This window comes from Dromaius novaehollandiae, chromosome 6, assembly GCF_036370855.1.
Source record: "Dromaius novaehollandiae isolate bDroNov1 chromosome 6, bDroNov1.hap1, whole genome shotgun sequence".
NCBI lineage: Eukaryota > Metazoa > Chordata > Aves > Casuariiformes > Dromaiidae > Dromaius > Dromaius novaehollandiae.
In genome coordinates this window covers 28,599,654-28,620,034 of record NC_088103.1, presented here as the reverse complement: position 1 = coordinate 28,620,034, position 20,381 = coordinate 28,599,654, and the positions used below count along the sequence as shown (strand labels likewise).

Here is a 20,381-nt window from a genome sequence, read left to right as displayed (position 1 = left end):
GAGAATATCTGCATCTGTCCATCAATCTGGTGATCCCTCTATGACATAAGTTTTCTTAGCTCAGATTCCTTCGCGTTTGAGCCATTGAAGCCAACTAGTGTCTGCTTACATGCCGGAGTCATCTTCTGACTGAAGGTCTCTTGAGCCTGTCTTGCCACTGTTGGTAAATGTGGGGAGACAAAAACAGGCCAAGCACTCTCTCAAGAGGATAGATGATTTAATCTAAACAAAGATCAGTAGTACTTCAACAGAGAAATGAGTAAATCCCATTGTGTATTTTCATGGCATAATACCTCTGTCTCAGCTAGAGTATGTGGTATTGATATACAAGGGAAGAGAGAGTTTAGTTATAGCAAAATCAGTTATAGCAGTTAATATATCCCAAAGTAAGTGATGCGTGAAGTATGTCTTCTGATATGCTTGTATTTTCAGTAGTCATCCCCATGGACCTCAACTTCCTCAGGAAGACTCCAGTCACCTAACTGTAGCACTGTGGAAAACCTAGAGCTATTAGAAATGCAACAAAGTACAAACCAGTCTACACTGGTTTGTAAACCCCTATACCAATATCCATTGGGTGTATCTGTTTGTTTACCACTTCCCCGGGAATCACCCGTATTGCTAAACAGAAGTCTTTGAGGGCTTTTACTGGATGGATGAGTTTCTTCTGTGAAGCTTTAAGGGTTTTTTCGTATTAGTTCAAGGATTTTCCGGTACATTCTCTTAGTTGCATCAAGGCCCCAGATAAAATCTAGGTGTCCCCAATCAGGAAAATCCTCATGGTAAATAAGCTTAGTGATCCGAGGAAGTAGCTTTGCCATGTCTTTTGGATCTGCAAACTTGTCGCGTCCACCACTCCAAACAGCAACTGCTGTGTTCATCTTCTCTATCTCATACACAGGAGGAGTAGACTGGAAGGAAGGGAGGAGACTTGAAGTGAATGCTGTCATGCCAGAAGTTGTTTTTAGGGAAAAGATTCTGTGTGAGCATCTCTTTGCTTCCCTCCCTCCCTCTCTCCCTCCACTAAAACAGTCAGGACCAAGCCTGCCTTCTCAGCGTTTATTTCCCCCTACACCCTTCCTTGTCTGCTGTGAAGAACAATGTTCTACCTTATTCCTTGGCCTCTCTCTAGTGCATGGATACACGTTGTCCTGCAGTATGAGCTCTGCCCATGCCCCTGAGAGGTGGGGCTATGGAGAGAGAAGATACTTGTGTTTATAGAGCAAGGACTGCAGAGCTGTTGTTCCTGTGTGTCCCATTTTTGACTAATGTGGGGTTCTCTTCATGCTTTTTGGGGGTATGGAGTGAAACAGTCTTAGTTGCAGTGTTCCAGACTTTGCTGACTCTCTCAGGTCATAGTGTTGCTACAGATGGAATAATAACTAGTGAGGCTACTTGCCTTGCCTGTCATCACAGAGGAAGTCAAAGAAACACCGAAGTATAGAGCAGAGATCTTCTGAGCCCTAAACTAAATGAGTTAATGCAGGTGGTTATTTGTCTACATGGTGATAAGGTACCATTCCTAAAATGCTTTTAAATTGTCCCCTATAATCTCAGGGCGGTGGTTGTTATTCTGCTTGACTGCTTTCTTGGACAGTTTCCTAACTTTCCAAAGTGTTGGGATGAGAAAGTCAGTCATTCCAAAATGAATACAGCCATGGTACTTAAACACCATGTGCATGGATGGAAGTGTCTGTTATATCTTTGGAGCCTTTCTCCACCTGTAAAACTACCTGCCCCAATTCAGAACAGGGCTCTGCAAGTCAACTCTTCTTATCAAATCTCAAAAAATTGTTAGGCAAGTTGGCATGTTGCAGGAGGAGCACAGCATTTCTGAGCATTGACTAGGCAGTGACCAAAGCTCCTTGGAACCCAGTTTCTTCTGTCTGCTTTTTCCATATAGCATATAGTTCTCCACAGCAGTGCTGTTCTGAAGCATCCCTTCTGTTTTCTTTTTGGAGTAAGGAGCTCCCCATAGCCTAGGTAAGGGATCTGTTTCCTCCACATTTTTTGGTCAGGCTGATGTTTAACTGGAAGGTGGGCCTTGAGGATTTTTTGGGAAGAGTTACTGCTCCATACTTATCCAGTCCCAGGACTCAAGTGTGGGTCTTGCCCTTTGGGAATGGCAAGTAAATTGACATGTCATGGGACACATCCCCGCATCAGTAAGGAAGACGAAATCAACCAAAATCCACTTTTGTTTGCTGTCTACAAGGAACTCCCTATGCTTTGCTTTTTACACCCATGACAATTAGGTTCAAGTGAAAGATTATTTCAGACCACTCTCTCCTTCTGTCAGTACCAGGTGAGGTCACAAGTCCTAAAATCTGAAGTTTTCTATTAGTTTTGCCAGAACCTAAGGATGAGTTCTCAAGAAAACCGTATTGTCTTACCTGGTTGTATTTCTTCATGTTTTCCTTAGCGCCATAGTCATAAGCTTGAAATCGGTCTGCAGGTATTAGCTGTTAATGTTGTAATAAAAACAGATACAGTGAAAGTGTTAAGAGACTGAGAAGCAGAGTTCAGGGACCACGATGCCCAGGCACTGGACTGTGAGTGCCTCCTACCTCTTCCTCACTCTGGTTGGAGGTTTCAATAAGGAATGAGTATGGATCATAGGGTGCATGGCTTTATTGCCTTTCCCCTTGCTAACATTCTCTCCTGATCCTCAGACGCCACCATTGGCGTGTTTTGTTATTAAACTGTTACTTGACTTAGTTGAGTAAACTTGGGATTGCCATCTTGACCTGTGGCTAGGTTCAGGTTTCCCTTTGGAAAGAGGACGTGGATGTCTAGAAGCTGTTGGGGCTATTACTAGTCTAGTGTACTGTGTTTTCTCTCTTCACACGTCTTGTCTTTTGGCTGTCAGTTGTGTCTGGTCTGCTCACAGTAGTGATAACATTTCCAGTGATTCCATAATTCTTACAGGAGTTTGGCTGTTGGAGGTGAGGTGTGATTAGCCTGCCACTTAACAGTAGTCTTGAATCTGTATTGTCTGAAAAAACTGGAATCTGTCCTGCTGAAGAGGTAAGTGCTGTTGTTGTTTTTATCCAAACCTGATAAGTAGTTTGATTTGTGAATAGTTGTCTGTGATTCAGGGTAAGAGAACATCATGGAACTGTTCCTGAGTTATCCCTACAGTGTCTGCTTGGATTATGTGGATTGACTTCAAGGCTTTGAGTAATTGAGGATATGCTAGAAATCTGCTAGTTTGTCTCCATTTGCTGGCTTTGGGTTCTGCGGGTATTTTTGAATGCAGGGAATTTTTGTCAGGCGTATGCCCAGGAACCAATGTATATTTAGGACCATATTAAGTGTTGGCAGAAATGGCCACAATTATTGCCCTGGTCTGGTTCAGAGCATAGATAGAACAAGCTCAGGTCGAGGGTGATGTAAAGTGACAGCAGCAGAGGCAGTTCCCCACTTTCTCATTATGCCAGTGGAAGCATCTGTGTATTTAACTGGCTCTGGGAGCTGACCCAGGCTGCAATTAGTCCTCTGGGAGAAAGCTTTAACCTGGATCACTTCCCTGTTCTGGCTTATCCCCTGGCTGCCTGAGTTTCCGCTCTCCTCCTAGTTCCTGCCAAGGGCCTAGACTGTACTCGAGTTCCTTTGCAGCTTTTCAAGGCAAATGTCTTCAGCAATAAAGATGAAGGCTGGAGGCCACTCGAGGCTAGCATGCAAAGGCCCGATGTGCCACAGGGAAATCTCAGTGCCTGACACCAAAGGGACAGTTCAGGCAACTGCTCTGACCAGAGGTAAACTACCCTCCCTCTGTGGCAGGTGCTCACAGCAGTATGTGAGAAGATCTGTTGGGCAGGTTCCCAGAACCACCGCCTCTGGACTTCCCTGTAGTCTGCTAGCTGAGTAGAAAGCAATAGTTAGGGTGAGTTTATACGTCAGTGTGCAGTTATACCTGATGCCAATGAATGATGTTCTGAACCGATGTCCCAGCTGGGTAGTGTGCTACGTATACATCTATTCGACTCTGAAGAGAAAGCAGAAATACTACAAATGCAGGCATCCAGTGTTATGACAGAGTAAAACTGTGAAGGGCCTGAGTAACGTACTGCTGTGTAAAAATCCCACTTTAATAGGATATTCTTGAAATAGCAAACAGTTGAAGAGAGATTCACAAATACATGATTTTACAGTAGGAATTAATAGGTAGAGTTTTATGCTTTTGAAAGAGTCTCTCCCACATTAATGCTTAGTCATATGAAAAACTGCATTTGGGGAGTATGTAGGAAGGCTTTTCCCAGTTTTTACAGTTCGTCTGATGCCTTTAAGCAGTGCTGTGCTTAATCAGTACAAGAGGGTTGTTAATAGACTGTCTGATGGGCATAGTGAGACTATGTGTGCTGGGAGGGTTTTGTGAGAAGACCTATTATATAATCTGAGTGTGAGAGAGCAATAGGGGGAGCAGAGAACAGAGATGTGGACTTGGTGGAGGGGAAAAAGATAGCAGCCAGAGCAAAATGATGATATCTTGCTGTTGAGAGAAGTGTGGAGGAATAGCTTTTGGGACTCAGTTTTGGCTTAAAGTTTTGACATGTAGGAAGGAGAAAGAAACAATCTCTTACATTCTGAAGATGTGGATGTCTTATTTAGGAAGGAAAATATGAATTATACAAAAGAAAAAAGATATTTCTCTATCATCTGTTTGTCCTTTAAAAATGATTTGGTATTTATCTAACAATTCTTTGATTTAGCCCTCAGAAGAGGGGACACCAAGGGTCATCAGTGCAAGATGAAACCAGGCTGAATTCACGTTTCTTCCTTGTGTGATTTGAATAAGTCATGTGGTTAATCTCATCATTAGCTGAAGTCTTAGCTGGAATTCTCTGAAAACCCCGACATATTTCCGTGTGCCTCTGCAACTGTATATAGATACAGGGCAGAAACATTATTTTCTGTCAAAGTTATTTTAGTTTTATTTGTATTAAGGTGCTCTTGGACATGCTTACCGTGTTCAGATTTCGTATCCTGCCCCCAGCAGCGTAAGAGAGGATACTTCCACAGACTTTTCCCCAAGATCTACAAATCAATGTCAGAGGCCTTTTCAGCAGTTCATTCTGGTGAAAGACTCCTTTGTAGCCAAGTGTTAACTGAGGAGGGAAAAGTGCAAAACTTTTTTTTTTCTTGTTACAGGAGCATACCATGCAGGAAACTGTCACTCCGTCTTCCCTAATAGCCTAGTCTTTTAACTCAGATTGCTGAAACTGCTTGTCCTCCCCGTACCCTTTAAAGTGTATTCTTCCCAAGAGCACACCATGTGTTCTTGCTGCCGTGTGTTACTGGACAGGAGTCCTGGAAGGAGCTATACTTCTGTTTCTACTGCAGTGACCTCAGTGAGAGAGGGCAGTTGACTGCAGTCATGGCTGCAAAATGCAAGGAGTCCCTCTTTGCCCTAATAAGTCTTCTAGGTGGGTACACAAAGCTGTACTCTGAATATTGAGACTAAGCAAAGAGGGAGCAGACAAACGAGAAGCGTGTAGAGTCAGACACTCTATAGCCACATAGTGGATACAGAAAGATACAGGGATACAGTGGATACAGAGGCAGAAAGAGTGCACGTTCCTGCAAGTTGACTTAAAAGTATAGAATGCAGGATTTCTGCCATTCCCAGAAAAATATATTAAATTGTTGTGAATTTCTGGTGTGAAATAGGTACCTCCCTTTAAGAGCTCCTTGTGTAGTAATGAGTAATTATTTCACAAGCATAAAGAAACTGCAAGGATGACATGATCAGTCTAATGAATTTAGAATGTTAAATGTCTTATTTGCAGTTTTCTACTAGTGCTTAAGGCTAGGTTTAGTAAAGTATGTAGACTCAATTATTCCGGTATTTGTGAGTTTTCTTCAGAAGTACTTGATGTAAATAAATAATGGCAAAATATTTCTGTTATCTTAAAGAAATTCCAAAACAGAGATTGTGTCAACCCTTGCAATTTAGCTCTGTGGAATCTAAAGTCTACCACCACCATTAGCACCCTGATACACTAAACTCAAGTCTTAATTCATCACTTCCTTAGAAATCAGCTCCAGTTGAGTGAGCCCAGTAAAGACAAAGCAGACAATTAGGTCTTTTAGAAGGAAGAATAACATACCCTGAGAAGTGGTTGAGGAATACATGCAAGTATTACCAGAGGACTGGAAGCATATGTGATTGTGGCTACTGGTCCCAAAGCAAAGAACACTTTGACCCTTTGAGCCAACTCAGGATAAGTAGAAAATGCTATGAAGCCTGCAAACATAGAACAGAGAATCTGAGTTAGCGAAGAGATCTTCCACGGACAAAATAATTGAAAAAGCAGTAGGCAGCAAATAAGAAGTGAGACTACATTAGCAGTTCATTGTCTGTTGTTTGTGCTGCGTATTTTACCTAAGGAAAGTGATTGTTGCTTGACACTTCACTTGGGAAGCTGAGTTCCTTCTAAAGAGACAGCTTCATTACAGTGTGTCCAGACTTTGACTTTCTCAGAACTGACAATTTTGTATTAAGGCCATTTTTCAGGAAAAGATGTATTTTTCAGATTTTCTTAATTCATTACCTTTAAAGTTCCCCAGACTGTAATAGAATAGAGTTTTTCAGCTTGTAGTCTCTAAAAGACTGTATATGTTCATGCTGGCATGCAGTAGTACAGTAGTTATCTGACGGCTGACAGGTTAAGAACAACTGTTTGACTTGTAAGTAAGTGCAAACTTAGAAGGGTGAGTGAACACACAAATAAAGGAAGAATTTGGGGAAGAAGGGAAGAGAGACCAGAAAGGATGAATCTCATCCTGTTTTCTGAACACATCCAAATTTCTCCACTGATGGATTTGATGACAATTTTAACTGATGATTGTCTAAAACATAGGTACCTGAAGACAAAGAAGGTGATGTCTTTGCCTAAATTGTTTGTTTTACCAGAAGACCCTTATGAGAGGAAAGGAAAATAATAATCTAAGCATATGGCCCCATGTTACTTCCCCCCATTTTCTTCTCTGTTTCTGATTTTAGTGTTGTAAAATAGCCATGGTACACTATGGCCCATTGGTTAAAACCCAGCATCCATTCAAGGATCTTCTGCGTAAACCAGAAACATCATGATGCTAGATGGAAGTAAGTTGCATTCAAAAGCCATTAAGTGAATTGATGCTGGTACATAGGTGCTAATAGCAAGGAATTTTTTAGTATTGATTTTTCTCTTCTGTTTTCCAGAGTCTGGTAATTTGTTTTTATACAGTAAAGTGGCCAGTTATAGTCATTCACAAGTTATGCTTTAACTGAGATTAAGTCATGAGACTTAGTAACAATTAGGTTCTTTTTTTTGTCTTCTGCCAGTGTTTATGACTGTTTTTGAACTGTTTTATGGATTGTTGTTTTTAGTATTTACATCTAATCTATGAGGATTATATATATCCATCTTAAAAACTGAGCTTAGTAAAAGCTTACTGTTGCTGAAACTTTAAGAAAAATATGCAATGCTGCAAAACTATGATAAAATAACAGTAAATGGCTAGATTGTAATAAGGATACTTAGCAAACTAGGTACAGAGTACCTGGTAAATAATAGCTTTTATGTATTAGTAATCCTTACTTACAGAATTTGGAAGCATTTCTGGATCCTCTTTATTTTTGTGTTTCAGATAAACAGAACAGTTTTAGAAAATTTTCCTGTATTTTGCAAATGTCAGGTCAGAAAGTACTTCTCCCTTTAATAACTTTTATGAGAGAGAAAGATAGCTAACAGAGAGAGATGCATTCCAATCAGATTGTGATATTAATTGTTTTGTACTCAGGCAGTCCTAACATTACCTGCGGTTGAAGCCTCTGAGTGGCCAACGTAATACACTTGCTTCTGTCCAGTTTTATTCATGGCGAAGTACAGCTCTGCTGGAATATCATGTTTACCTATCTCATCAAAGCTACAGGGGAGAAACACAAAAAGCTGACAAATGGAAAGGTTGGCTATCACAGCATGAGTTTCTGAATGCTGGTTTTCTTTATAGCACTGAGAAGAACATGTTCAAAGATGAGATTACGCACATAATCTGGATTCTTTGTTGTGAGTGGGGAAAGGGGTGGAGGCATGCAGCTGTGCTACCAGGCTGCCTGAGGCTCTCTGCTGAGGAAGTACCAGTTTTGTTTGTTAGCTGTGGCCCTTGGGGAAGTGGATTTAGTCATTTATTTCTCTGTTTAGTTATTTCTCTCTTGGTTGTGTTCAGCTGTGACACATCACAGATTTCTAGACTGAGCTGAGCAGCCTGCTCTCCTGTCTGCACCGTGGTCATGGTTTTTGGTGGGAGACTTAAAGGTTACAGATGCCTCCCAACTTTGGAGGTGTTTCCCCCAAAGAATCCAGCACTGTGTGTGAACAAAGGTGGTGGGTGACTTGGGTGTTTCCAGCTTTGCTTCTGTGTGTGCTGACTCCAGAAGGGCCTGTCCAGATAGCCCAACCAAGCCCTTCCCCAAACCCTTATGACATGGCCATAAGTGGCTGCATCCAGGAAGATGATTTGCTTTAGTCCCCTTGAATGTTGTATGTTCCATTTGAAATCAAGTAATATGAAAACCAGTAGCCTGAAGGGGAAAGGTTCTACACCCCAGTATTAATTCCCCAAGCTTGCTAGTCCCCTGAAAGTTGCTTTCATCACTAATTCCACAGAAGTCAGTAACTCTGCAGAATACCTGAACTGCCAGAACTCTTTTTGGCATGGCCTAAGGGTTTTGTGTTTTAAAGACCAAGTGTTCCCTCGGCTGTTTCCAAGCCAGACGTCATAGCCAGCATCTGCTAGGATGAATCCCAGGCTGTTGTTGGGCAGGTTGGAAATCCAGTGGATAGAGTCTCCTACAGTACCATGGTGTAGAAAGACTACAGGCTTTTTCCCTGAAAAAGAAAAGGGTTCTCTTATGCTGTAGAAATAGCTTATTTTTAGTTAAAACTGGTGTGCAGAGCTTGGTTTGAGAGGATTTTTTAATCTTTCCTTCAATAAGCCTATGGATGTTGACCATGGGTTTTTCGGCTAAAATGCCTGGAAGATTGGGTTCCATGCAAGCAGTCTCATTGTTTCATGTGAGTCCTACCAAATGAAGAATGTTTTGAATTGGCCAGTCCCCACATCCTTCTACACTGAGAAACCAACCTATAGCTCACTTGCTCTCTACCACCAATCAGTAGAGGTGAAAGACTGTGAGCAAACATATCAAGACAACAAAGGAAGAGCAGCAAACAAAATATCAGTATCCATGATTTATAGCCTTGAATTCCAGGTACAAATTTTCATTATATCAAGGATTTCTCACCAATGGGGTGATTCAGAATACTCAGATTCCTTGACAATATGTTTTCTGTCTCTCATAAGGCAAGGAATCTCTATCCTAATGTCAAATAAGAGAGTTTTTTGCTAAAACTCTCTCATTCAGCATAACAAAAAAAAAGTTTTTTTAAAATCTGAATTATTTAGGAGGCTAATGACAAGAACGTTTTCCAGACTTGTCAGCAATCATATCTTATATGAAAGGAAAGAAATGGAATTGTGGAAAACAGTCGTAGGAATTTCAAATCTGAACAGACAGTGAATGTGCAGACTTGAGTTAGATTCAGAATTCATCCCAAATTCCTGACTAGGTGCTTTTGCTGCAGCTGAAATGTGTGGAACATGCTGTTGCATGTGCAAAGGTGAAAGATGGGTGACCCAGGTAAGAGCTGGCTCCCAGACCTTCCTTATGTGCTGTAACTGACACACCTGTATTTGGGCTGTTCCTTCCACCAGGAATTCTGAAAACACGAAGAATGTATCCATCCTCAGTAGTAACTTCATACTCCTCGCTGGGGTACCCGTGATATCTGATAATTTCACTCTGTAGGAAGCCAAAGGAGAGCTTGTTAACAAACTTTGACAGTGTAGAGGTGTGTGGAGAAGGTGTTGTCTGTTTGGAGGCCGCTTCTGTGCCAGACTGCAAAGCTAGCCAGGAAGTTGCTCAGCTGTGGAGGAGCTGAGGAAGGGCCAGGAAGGCGAATGTGATACCACGGAGCTTATTGTCTTTTGCTGTACCTTGTGCTGGTGGGAAGGGTCCCTAAAAAGATTCCCGCAGGGCGGCACAGCACAGCACAGCACAGCTTTGCCCATGCCCCTCCCTCCCGGAGAAGACTGGGTGCGTCCTCTAAGGTAGCCATGAAGGAAAGGCTGGAGGATGCAAAAGGCAGTGAGAGCGAGGGAGCTTTCCTTGGGTGATGTGTTATGTGCATGGTCTCTAATGCTGTGTCTCTCAAATAGAAATACCAAGGACTGCATTGTCCTATTTTGGAAGGAAAACAAGCTGGCCAGTGTGGCTGTGGGCTGTCGGGGACAGTAGTGCAAGGCTGCTGGCCATGAGGACTGTGGCTGAGAGTTGAACGTTACCGGTCTTGTGAAAGATTCAGCAAAGGTCTTGCCGACTGCCTTCTGTTTGCGAGGGTAGCTGGGTAGCCAGACCTGTTTAGGTGGTAGTTGGCTGGTACTTGACTCCATGTGGGCCAAACTGGAACTGCACTGGCTGGCTAACCTGCTTGCCTGAGTGCAGTATTCAGCTGCATCGACTCCTTGCTCGTGTGTGCCGCAGAGCAGAAATGTCAGAATTGCGTTTCAGCACCATCTTGTTCCTAAGCTCTACTGTGTGAAGCAGATGCATATATACATAGGAAGGCAGGGAGGTAGCACTAGACTAGGCTCAGCGTTTAGTGCGTTACAGAGCTTGAAACCGTGTGTCATTCCATTTTCAGAGGGGCAGTTCTAGTGAAAGTGAATGGATCCATTGCTTGCTGGGAAGTGTAGTGGCTTGGGAAAGGAATGAGGAGGGTCGGGTTTCACTGAGTTCAGGTGCAGTCTCCCAAGAGGAGGCAGTCTCGTCCCTTTCAGCAAGTGCAGGTGCAACAGTTTGTCGTGTTGTGCAAGGCTGATGCAAGTCGTAGCTTTCTGGAGAGTAAACATGTGGCAGGATCTGTGTTGGATTGATGCCAAATGACGTGGTCTTGGTCCATAATGAGTGCTTTCTTGCCAAAGCATGATTAGGCAAGCCATACAGGCGAGACAAGCAAGAGTGGGGCTCCTATCATGAAGGTACTCCTGAGACCACCTACCCCTAGTTTTGGCTGTGCTGTGAGGAGAGCTTTGGTGAGTCAGAGCATGGGGTCTTGTGTTGCTTTGTGTTGTGAGAGTCTACTGTTTGAAGAAGGGGTTCAGCGTCCCTTGCCCCTTGTATCGAGCAAACAGGTTGTTAGTGGAGGTTTGCTTCCCCTTAGACAAGAAACCAGCTGCTGCCTCGACTGCTAAGGTGGTGTTCTCTGTGGCAGCTCAGAGTGTTCAGGTAAGAAGCCATGGTTTCCCCTGGGCTGGTGCTGCCTGTCACGTTGCTGGGGGAAATCTGTCCTCTTGCCGTGATTGCACTCTCCCACTCTTCCTGCAGTAGCCCAAAACATCAAGGCGTGGTGGGAAGGGTGCCTGCGTGACGAAGACTTGGTGTTTGTTATAAGCATAGCCCAGGCTTCTGTTCCTCATGTATCTGTTGGCGTTCACCCGAAATACAGGCAGGGAAAGTCTGGTGTTCAGTTTGGTCTGGTCTGGGTAGCATGTGCTCTGGCCACAGTCCTGGACTGAGTGACATTGCTGGGGGGTCAAAATTCAGTAGCGCAGATCCCAAGAGCCCTTCAGCAGGTCCTGGGGAATTGCTTGTCCTTTGAGTGAAAAGTAGCAGCAGGCGCTCGCTGTTGCAGTGCTTTGTGTCTGTCCTCATGCAATGTGCCAGGGTCACATCTGTCCCCTGCACGTTCGGAGCTGGCCCTTGTTGCAGTCATGACTCTGATGCAGTTGCTTTGGCAAAGGGAGGTTGGGGAAAGTTAGTTTCAGGGTCTTAACGCAGACTGTTAGTGATGGCACAGGGGCACTGATAGTGCAACCGATGCTTCAAAAAGAAGGGCAGAGAGAGCAATGCAACTTACAACGTTCATGAAGCATTCGGGGTTGCGAGGCTTCCTTTTCTGGATTTCCTCTGAGTTGAGAGTGGAGGGGAATCCTGCCGAAAAGGCAATTCCTTGGAAGCCCAGCAGCATAAGGAGGCACCACATCTTGGGTCTGTGTGAAAGAGCACATGCACGTGTGTTTTCCCTGCGTTAGAAAAGGGTCTTTCTGTGCAATTCCACAGCACTGAGTGGGGAGTCTCCCCAAAGCCACCCAGGGTGTGTTCCCCCAGGGTCTGACAGAAAGAAGTACCTGTGCGAGGAGGGATGGTGTGGAGCTCAGGCCAGGTAACGGGGGTCGGGAGTGAGTCAGGGGCTCCAGGAGGATGTGGAATGGGCTTGGGGAATGTGCTTGTGTGAGATCGGTGCCAGTTTGTGGCACGGGACTATATCTGTTCTGTTCTGAGAGGTGCTGGGTGTGGGACTCCCAGCTAAAGCTGTTTGGAGGGGAAGAGAAGGGCTGCCATGTTCAACGCTCAGTGCAAGATGACCTTCCTTGCCTCCAAGACAGCTAGGGGTAGGTGGGATGGGAGTTTTCCTTCCAGTGCAAAGAACTGTACAAAGAGGACTTGTCCCTGAAGCTCAGGAACATGCGTAACTGGAAAAGCCCTTTTTCGTCTAACAGTTCTTGTACACTGTGCCTGCATGAGTGAGGGAAGGCTGAGGGCTATGAGGAGAAAAGGCGCAGTCCTTCTGCAGGTGGAGAAGGACCTTCAAGATCAGGCAGGCCACCTAAAAATGTGCAACAACAGGATCTGTGGAACAAAAGGGATGCGTAACGCGATGTAAGGTTCCAGCTCATGAAGGCTGTTTGTAAGACTGCCTCACCATCATGGGGACATTACTGCCCTTGTAGGCTTGGTTTCCTCAGAAGAAAAAGGCGTGCTTGTATGACTGCGGTGTGTTTATGTTAGTTCACCTTTCTGTCCATCCCGTAATTAACTTCTTGATGTCACTGGTGAATTTCTAGCAAGCTCAACAGTGAGACAAGCCTGTAAGGTAATGGGCTTCCCAGGAGCTTCTAGGGAGTGTTTGTTGGGGAAGGAGTGTTTGCTGGGGGTAGTGCCCTGCTGAGGGGAAGGCAGGCAGAAGTCAGGTGTTCTTTTTGGCTGTAGCTACTTTTGTAAGCAGCAGAGAGGAAACACCCAGGTCATAAAAAGGAGCCTGGCACGTCACGGGGAAGATGCGTAAAGTTGGGGGGGATAGGGGTTTTTCTGGGAGGTATAACCAAGAGATTTGTTATCTCTGAACTTTCTCATGAGGGAATGAGTTCCTAGTTCTTCTCATCTTCAGTTAAATCAGTTTTGAGTCACTAGACAGTGGATTAAACCAGAACTGGGAAATACTCACAACTTTAATCTTGACATCTGAACTCACTCCAGTTTATTCCCTTTGTAAGTGAATAGTTCCTATCCTCTGTCAACAGAATAGAACACCTTCCACCTGCGTGCTCTGGTGGCACAGCTGTATAGTAGATAATCTTTGCTTTCTGCTGTTTTGTGCTGTTCTAACAGGAGTAAACATGTCCTTCTGTTTCTGCATGTGGAATGTCATTTGGGAAGAAAACTCTTAAGTTCAGCTTAAATCAGAGTTTGTTTTTGTACTAATAGATGAGGCAATGAGAAAGCTAAACTGCTGCCCTTTTTAGGGTAACCTTTTATTCTATATACTTTATTTATCACTTGTGGTAGCTGGCATGCCTTAGGGCACTTCCAGATGAATGCTCTCTAAATCAGATAGAGTGGGCCAATTAACTCCAAAGCTTGGCAGGAACTGCCTCATTAATTTCAGAGGCAAAGATTTGACTGTAGGAGCTTTGAACAGCCATCTACTCTTTATCTAATGAAACAAAGGCAAAGGGAATCATTTGCCATGTTAAACAGGAATTAAGAGAAGCACTAAAAAAAAATAGTAGAGGAAGACAGTTCACATTCAAAAGGCCAGTTATGAAGACTTCTGAAATTTAATGAAAATAAGCTTTAAACAACCTCTAGAAATTCATCAATGTACCCATTAGAGAGTCATAACATTTGTGGGACACAAAACCACCAGGGCTGTTAAAGTAGCTAGTGCTTATCAGAATCTCTTGGTTAACTCATGAGAAAAATTTAAATGCATTTGAAACCATGAGAGCAAAATGGCCAATTTATGCACAATCTTACAATACTGAGACATTCACTCATACACCCAGACATCCTCAGAAAAAAACAAGTAGAACAAGATGAAACTATCAGTTACTCCTTTCTCCCATTTGTGCAGGTCAAAGACTTCTTCCTCTTCTCAGCTTTAGCAAACGTGCACTTCATTGCATAGCAGCAGGCTTACCAATCAAAAAGGAAAACAGCTGTCTACTCTCACAAGCAACTACACAAAACAGAGACTGTGCATATTTTTGGAGACAGGCAAGAGAGAAGAGACCATGAACACATATATAAAAGAAGCTTACCTCTGCTTTGAGTGCCTTACTTGTCTTCTGCTGGCAGTTCCTAGGCTGCCTTCACTAGCTGACTGATTCACTGGCAGTAACTATGCCACTAAAAGGAAATCAAAACACAGTAAGCACTCACTTAAGAGCAGCAGTAGAGGGTGTCGTGTGTTGTCTGCTTGTATGGGAGAGCATGTTTATATGATGATTGGGCAGTACTTCAGAAGTGATAAACAGCACTTTGTCCAACATTCTGGAAGGAGACATTTAAGAAGTGCTTACCAACATGTGGTTAGGATATTTAGCAGGGACCTGGGGCTATGACAGATCTTGCTCTGTGCTGTCACCTGTCCTGGGGACTGCTTTCACTATATTATTCCAGGATGAAGAGGAGGAAGAGTCCAGCTTCTGTTGACACATTCTCCCCAAGAATGTGGCCTCTGCTGCTGTCGTTTGTATGGAAACTTGTGTGTTAGATTTGCTCTAAGATGCCAAGCAGACTACACCTGTCACTGGTCTTCTGTAATGTTTGCTCTGGGATGATTCATTTTTGTTAGGTAATATTAGAATAAAAATGCAAGTAATTTAAAAGGTGTATATTTAACACTACACACATTCCTAAATCTGTTGTTGAGGTGCAGCACAACACACAAAGACCAGTTTGCTCTGGATTAGCCTGCCTCCTGTCAGGATTTTCAAATATCGAATAAAGTTTGAAAACATCATGTAAACTTTTTCTCGGAGAGGACACTAACAAGATGCCTCTTGCTTCTTCCAAGCCATTTTCATGAACCCTATGAAAATATAATATCTTTGGAGACATCCATCCCATCGCTGAATTAGTTGTAATCAGCCCAGGGCTTCAGTCCTCACTGAAATTAGACAGGTGACCATAGCCAGAAGGACGTGCTCTGTGTCCTTAGGCAGCAAGGCTACAAACAAAGTAGGATCCTCCTGCATGAGCACCAGTTCCTTCAGCCAATTAAGTTGGGGATGTCTTCTGAAGAACTTGCTTTTCTGCATGGCCTGGTGAGCAGTCTGAAAACATTTAGAAGAACACCAGATGCAAGTGATGCTTGTTCAGCAAGTTCTCTGGAATGTGGGTTCTATTAATCTATGTCTCATGTGGGGCAAAGGAGTGAAGCAAGTCTTTGTTAGAGCATAACATGAGAGTAACCACAGTAACAATTCTGAGTTACAAAGTAGAGATATTCTGTGAGATGGCCAAAAAAATGATTTCTCAGTCATTACAGCTCAGCAGCTCTTGATATCCCTCCTCAGTGTGAGATGCAGCAGACTTTTCTTTGCTGTATTCCCAGCTAACACCACACTACATTTTTTTGCGTTATGGAGTTGTCAGCCTGGAATGATCTGTAACATTTTACCTCGTTCCAGCAGGTGGGATATATAATGCTTATATCATTTCTGATACTGTTAGTTATTGGGAATGGAGAGAAGAGCAAAGGATTGGTAAACCTCTCTTGTGAGGGGTGAGGCAGTGATCCCCGATAGTGATGGGACTACCCAAGGGTATCACAGTCCATTACTGGGGACGGTTCCCTGCAATGTAATGCTGACAAATTGGATTTCAAGGTTCACACCACAGTGTGTTTCCCAGGAAAAAAATTTGGGAGCAGAAGCTTAAATGCTCAGTAGAGCTGATGAGAGTTACACATACCACGTCAATGTTTTTCACATTTTAGCTGTGCAGACTGAAGAAGACATTTCTACAATGCCTGGCAAAGGAGGGGATTCACACACATTCATCAGGGAAAGACAAACCAAATCCTGTAAAATTCAAAGGTAGCATTCATTTTAGAAGCTGCTCTGTGCATGTTGTTCCTTTTGTTTTTGAAGCCTATTCCTCTTCCCCAGCACTTTCAGTGGTTCTCATAAATTTTCTACCTACATTTGTCAGATAATTATCTGCTGATTGAGCAGGCATGTATGGGAAAGAAGCCAGTTGTTTATCAGCTGCATCAATCTGCTGAGGCATCACTCAGTCAATACGCTACTGGGCTACTTTTAAACAGAGAGGTACCAATAAAATAACACTGATCCTGCAAATGCTTGTGCATGTCAACAACTCTGTGCAGATATACAGCCCCACTCACTTGTACAGGACTGCTGTATTCCCCATCGTGCAGAACTGCCAGAGAACTCATTCTAGGGAATATTATCTCGAGCAGGCCAGGATCAGCCTTTGTGAATGAGGAATCCTGAAAGAGTGATACAAAAGAGAAGGTCACACATTAAGCCTTGCTTCCTTCTCTGTTCTCTCCTTATCATATGTTGTGAAGTGGGCACATGTCTGTGTCCTTTTATAGTGCTTACGGTCATTGGGGAGGTTATCAAATGCACTGGACTCTGCAGATGTAGTCAATATAACAGCTTTAGCCCTACAACTGTTTCCAGTGATGATAAAACTCCTGTTTGTGGGAGAGCTTTCTCGAAACTATCCTGAGCCTAAAGGAATGGATTTCCTGGGAACTACCCACTATCGCAGTCCTTATATCAGTCTCACCACTTTTCATTCTCAGCATAAAGTGTGTTTTTCTGCCCTTGATGTCTCCAGCACATATTTAGAGCCAGGTGGGTAGTAAATAAACTCCATACCGAAAGTCATCTTTTTCTTCAAGAAAGAGGGTACACCAGCATGCGACAGATGTTAGCCATGTTGCTCAGTGCACCTTGAAGAGATACTTTCAACATGAAGAGATGAGTGTGTAGTACAGAAGAGAGTAGAAAGAGCTTATGGAGCCTAAGGCTCTTCAGTTACTGCATGCCCAGGTGACTTCTGCCTTTCACCTTCTCCATTTGCTTTCTGCCCCAGTGATATCTTCTGTAGATAATGATAATTGCCAAAAACCTTTGGGGATCAAGACATGATACATGAAAACTAGGGTGGAGATGGATCAGTGGCTTGGTCATGCACTGGGGATGTTCATGAGAGCAGCCAAGATGCTGGAGCCAGTGGCTTAGCCACAGCAGGCACTGTTATAGAAGTGCCCCGGGAGCAACCATATTAGTACCAGGTGGAGAAGGAAGGGAATTTACTGATCATCTAGAGCATTGCACCTGGGATCAGCCAGGCAACCCCTCACCCCCTTCATGAAACCCATTAAACCTCAGCCATAGACAAGGACACATGCACACACAGCTCACGATGTGGTGGCTCCCAACTTCAAGCTATTTTTAATTCCCTCTGAGGAAACCTGTGTGGTCTTGAGCAAGAGGAAGGGAGGGATAGACCATCCCTGCAGCAGCCTGAGGCTCCCTCCAAGTCACAGTTTTGCCCTTATTGCTCCATCCAACCTAGCTCCTTATTACTTAATTTGGCAAACACTAATTAAGTCTGTAGATGCTTGAGTATTTGCTGGCTGTGTACCTTATCTAGATCATGCTGGCTCATCTGTCAGGTGTCCAGGGGTGCAGTGTTACAGGGGACCAAGCCAGTGTGACTTCAGTGCCTTAGTGCATTCTAGTATGCCCTTTCTGCATACCAGAAAGTTCCTTTGGCTGCAGTTTTTTGATGAAGGTCCTGAAGTGTAAGTCCATCTTCTTGAAATACTAATACCTTGACATTTCTGGCTGTAGTATCTGGACATCTGTTAGGGAAGCTTGTTTTATTCCTTCTCTTGGGCTATGGTGAATCTTGCTTCTCTTGTGTGCAGGGAACGATCATAGTTCATTTTTCAGCTAGAGCTTAATGCTGTCTAAAAGTGACTTCATGGTTGTCCCTTGCCTTGGGCGTGGGTAGAAAATGACCATTTTGTCTCCTCATCTGTTGGAAGAGCAGGAATGAATAGAAATGTAGTTTTTTTCTGTTTTTTAAATTCTATGTACCTGTTATGAAGAAGACAGCACAGGCAGCAGAAAACACTGTGTTAAGGCAGAGTAAGTAAGTTCAAGTATGAGACATACATCTCAGAGCTCTGCTGAACTGCCAGTTCCATTTCCAATGGGTTTATTGTTTTGACTTGTACTTTCAGTGACGCAGTAAGGTTTTCTAGTAGTACCCATGGTTTTGTGGTACATTTTTCCAAGTTAGATTTCCACCTTTATGCAAACCCTGTAGCAACAAGTATGGAAGAAAAGGCTAAATCAGCTGTCAGTCCAGATGGTAATGTAATTGTTTGCTAGTCCATACTTTCACAGCTGTAAAATCGGTGAAAAGGTTATAACTGGCCATTTATTATACAGAGTAACGTTAACGTTAAAAGGTTTGAACCATATGATGTGTTGAAACGCTCCAGTTACAGAGAGGTGAAGCAGAAGTCCTAAGTGAGAACTGTGCCTGTGAGCATCATCAGAGTTCACTGAATATCCTGCTTGATTCTGGTACCAGAATGATATGGCAACTGAGATCTGCTTGTTGTGCTCACAGGGAATGCAGAGACCCCAGATACACATGGAAGGGTTTGACCTAGATATGTCACTACCAGTAACCAGCTGGGTAGCTTAAGCATCTCCTGAAGGGTTTGAATGGGGCCCTTGTTCCTTTGCTGCATTGTTTTTCAGGTGGAGGTGTTTTGAAATAATTGGGAGATTTCCAAAGGTTTCTCTCCTTTTTGGTGAACAGAACATGTGTTGCTCAGAGAATGCATTTAAAGCTCCCAACTCCCCAGATCCTTCCCTCTCCTTCCACCATAGCAGCTGGGTGAATCATGTGACCTTCCCATGTTCAGCTCTGCCTGGAGGGTGACACATTAGGAAGTTGCTTTATTTTCCAGAGGGGCAGACATGTCTCCTTTGATTCCACAGTGCACATAAGGGGGTGCAGTTAGTCTTTTTTTGCCACTTGGTTAAACACCAGGTGGACTGTGTGGATCTGAAAGTTGCTGCCAAAACAGGAGTGCAGATGCAACTGTGCGGGTCTAAATGCGCTTAGGGTAGAGGCAACATCCGTGTTTCCCTTTGTAATTGAAAATCAGCATTTGAAGTTCTTGAAGGCAAGTAGTTTTCTATCCAGGTGTTGTAAGTGAGGCAGATGAAGGAAAGCAGAGTTTCAAGGGTGATGAGGTAGGTGAGTAATGGTGAGGTGCTGTAGAGAAAGCTGATATGCTTAGTGTCAGGGAGCAGCAAGGGCTGGTAGCTCTTTCAGGGACAGGGAACCAAGTGAAATGACACAGCCAAGCAGGTCAGAGACCTCACCAGCCAGGGCCCAGGCCCACAGTTACCTGAGCATGGCAAACAGGGTAGGCCCAGAAATGGTAGCTCAGTTCAGCCAAGAGTCCAGATCAGGCAAGTTTGTGGTGATAGGGCATGCCTGAGGTCAAGATGGGAAGTCACTGCAGAGGTCAGGATCAGGTCCAGCAATAGTTCACACTGTCAGACACAGTCTGGTGATCACCAAGCAGGTCCACAGTGACAATGCAAGGCCAAGCTGAGAAGACAGCCTGTGGGTCAGGGTCCAGATCAGTATAGACCATGAGCAGGCACAGATGTGGCTGCAGTTGAGCTGGAGACCAGTACTTGTACAGCATAATGCAGGCAGGGAGGGAAGGTCCAGGCTTGAGCCTAATGGAGCTCCTGGGCCTCTGGGCAGTGGGTGTGGGCACCAGGTTAGGGCTATTAAGGCCAGTGAGTGCACTCAATAGCCTTGAACTCAGTGCCGTCTCTTTTAGCTTTACTCTTCATTACCAAAGGTTCTTTGGACCTGCTTAGTTTAATACTGAAGTTAGGAGCAAATAGGCAGGAACAGAAAGTGCAATAGGACCGTCTAGGTGCCTTAGATAGGCTCAGGTAAATTGGCCCTGGTGACCTCTATCATATGGTATTTCAGCAACTCACGGAAGCAGTCTGTGAACTTGGAGGGATTGTGTCAAGAATTTACAAAGCTGAAAGAAATATCTGAGGGTAGAGAAAGGAGCCTTGCTGGCCATTACCAAATGGTAGAGGGAAGATCAAGGAGAATGTAGCCCGTTAGACTTAAATAACAGTCTTCATGTACAACAGCTGATTTGTGAGCA

The 20,381-nt window shown here is 43.8% G+C and overlaps 1 protein-coding gene across 2 annotated transcripts; it reads right to left on the bottom strand.

Moving 5' to 3' along the window:
* Nucleotides 1-213: 213 nt before the first annotated feature.
* LOC112979746 (lysosomal acid lipase/cholesteryl ester hydrolase-like) lies at nt 214-14,535 on the bottom strand. 2 transcript variants are annotated; one of them, XM_064514004.1, is made up of 10 exons: nt 14,431-14,535; nt 11,967-12,099; nt 9,736-9,850; nt 8,678-8,876; nt 7,805-7,914; nt 6,111-6,247; nt 4,968-5,108; nt 3,917-3,988; nt 2,394-2,462; nt 214-911 (listed from the first exon to the last, which is right to left on the bottom strand). In XM_064514004.1, exons 2-10 carry the CDS (start codon nt 12,090-12,092, stop codon nt 678-680), a joined length of 1,203 nt encoding a protein of 400 aa, XP_064370074.1. In that variant the 5' UTR covers nt 12,093-12,099; nt 14,431-14,535; the 3' UTR covers nt 214-677. The 2 variants fall into 2 exon arrangements, with proteins under 2 accessions (XP_064370074.1, XP_064370075.1); XM_064514005.1 differs by lacking the exons at nt 214-911; nt 2,394-2,462; nt 3,917-3,988 and adding an exon at nt 4,626-4,880.
* Nucleotides 14,536-20,381: the final 5,846 nt, after the last annotated feature.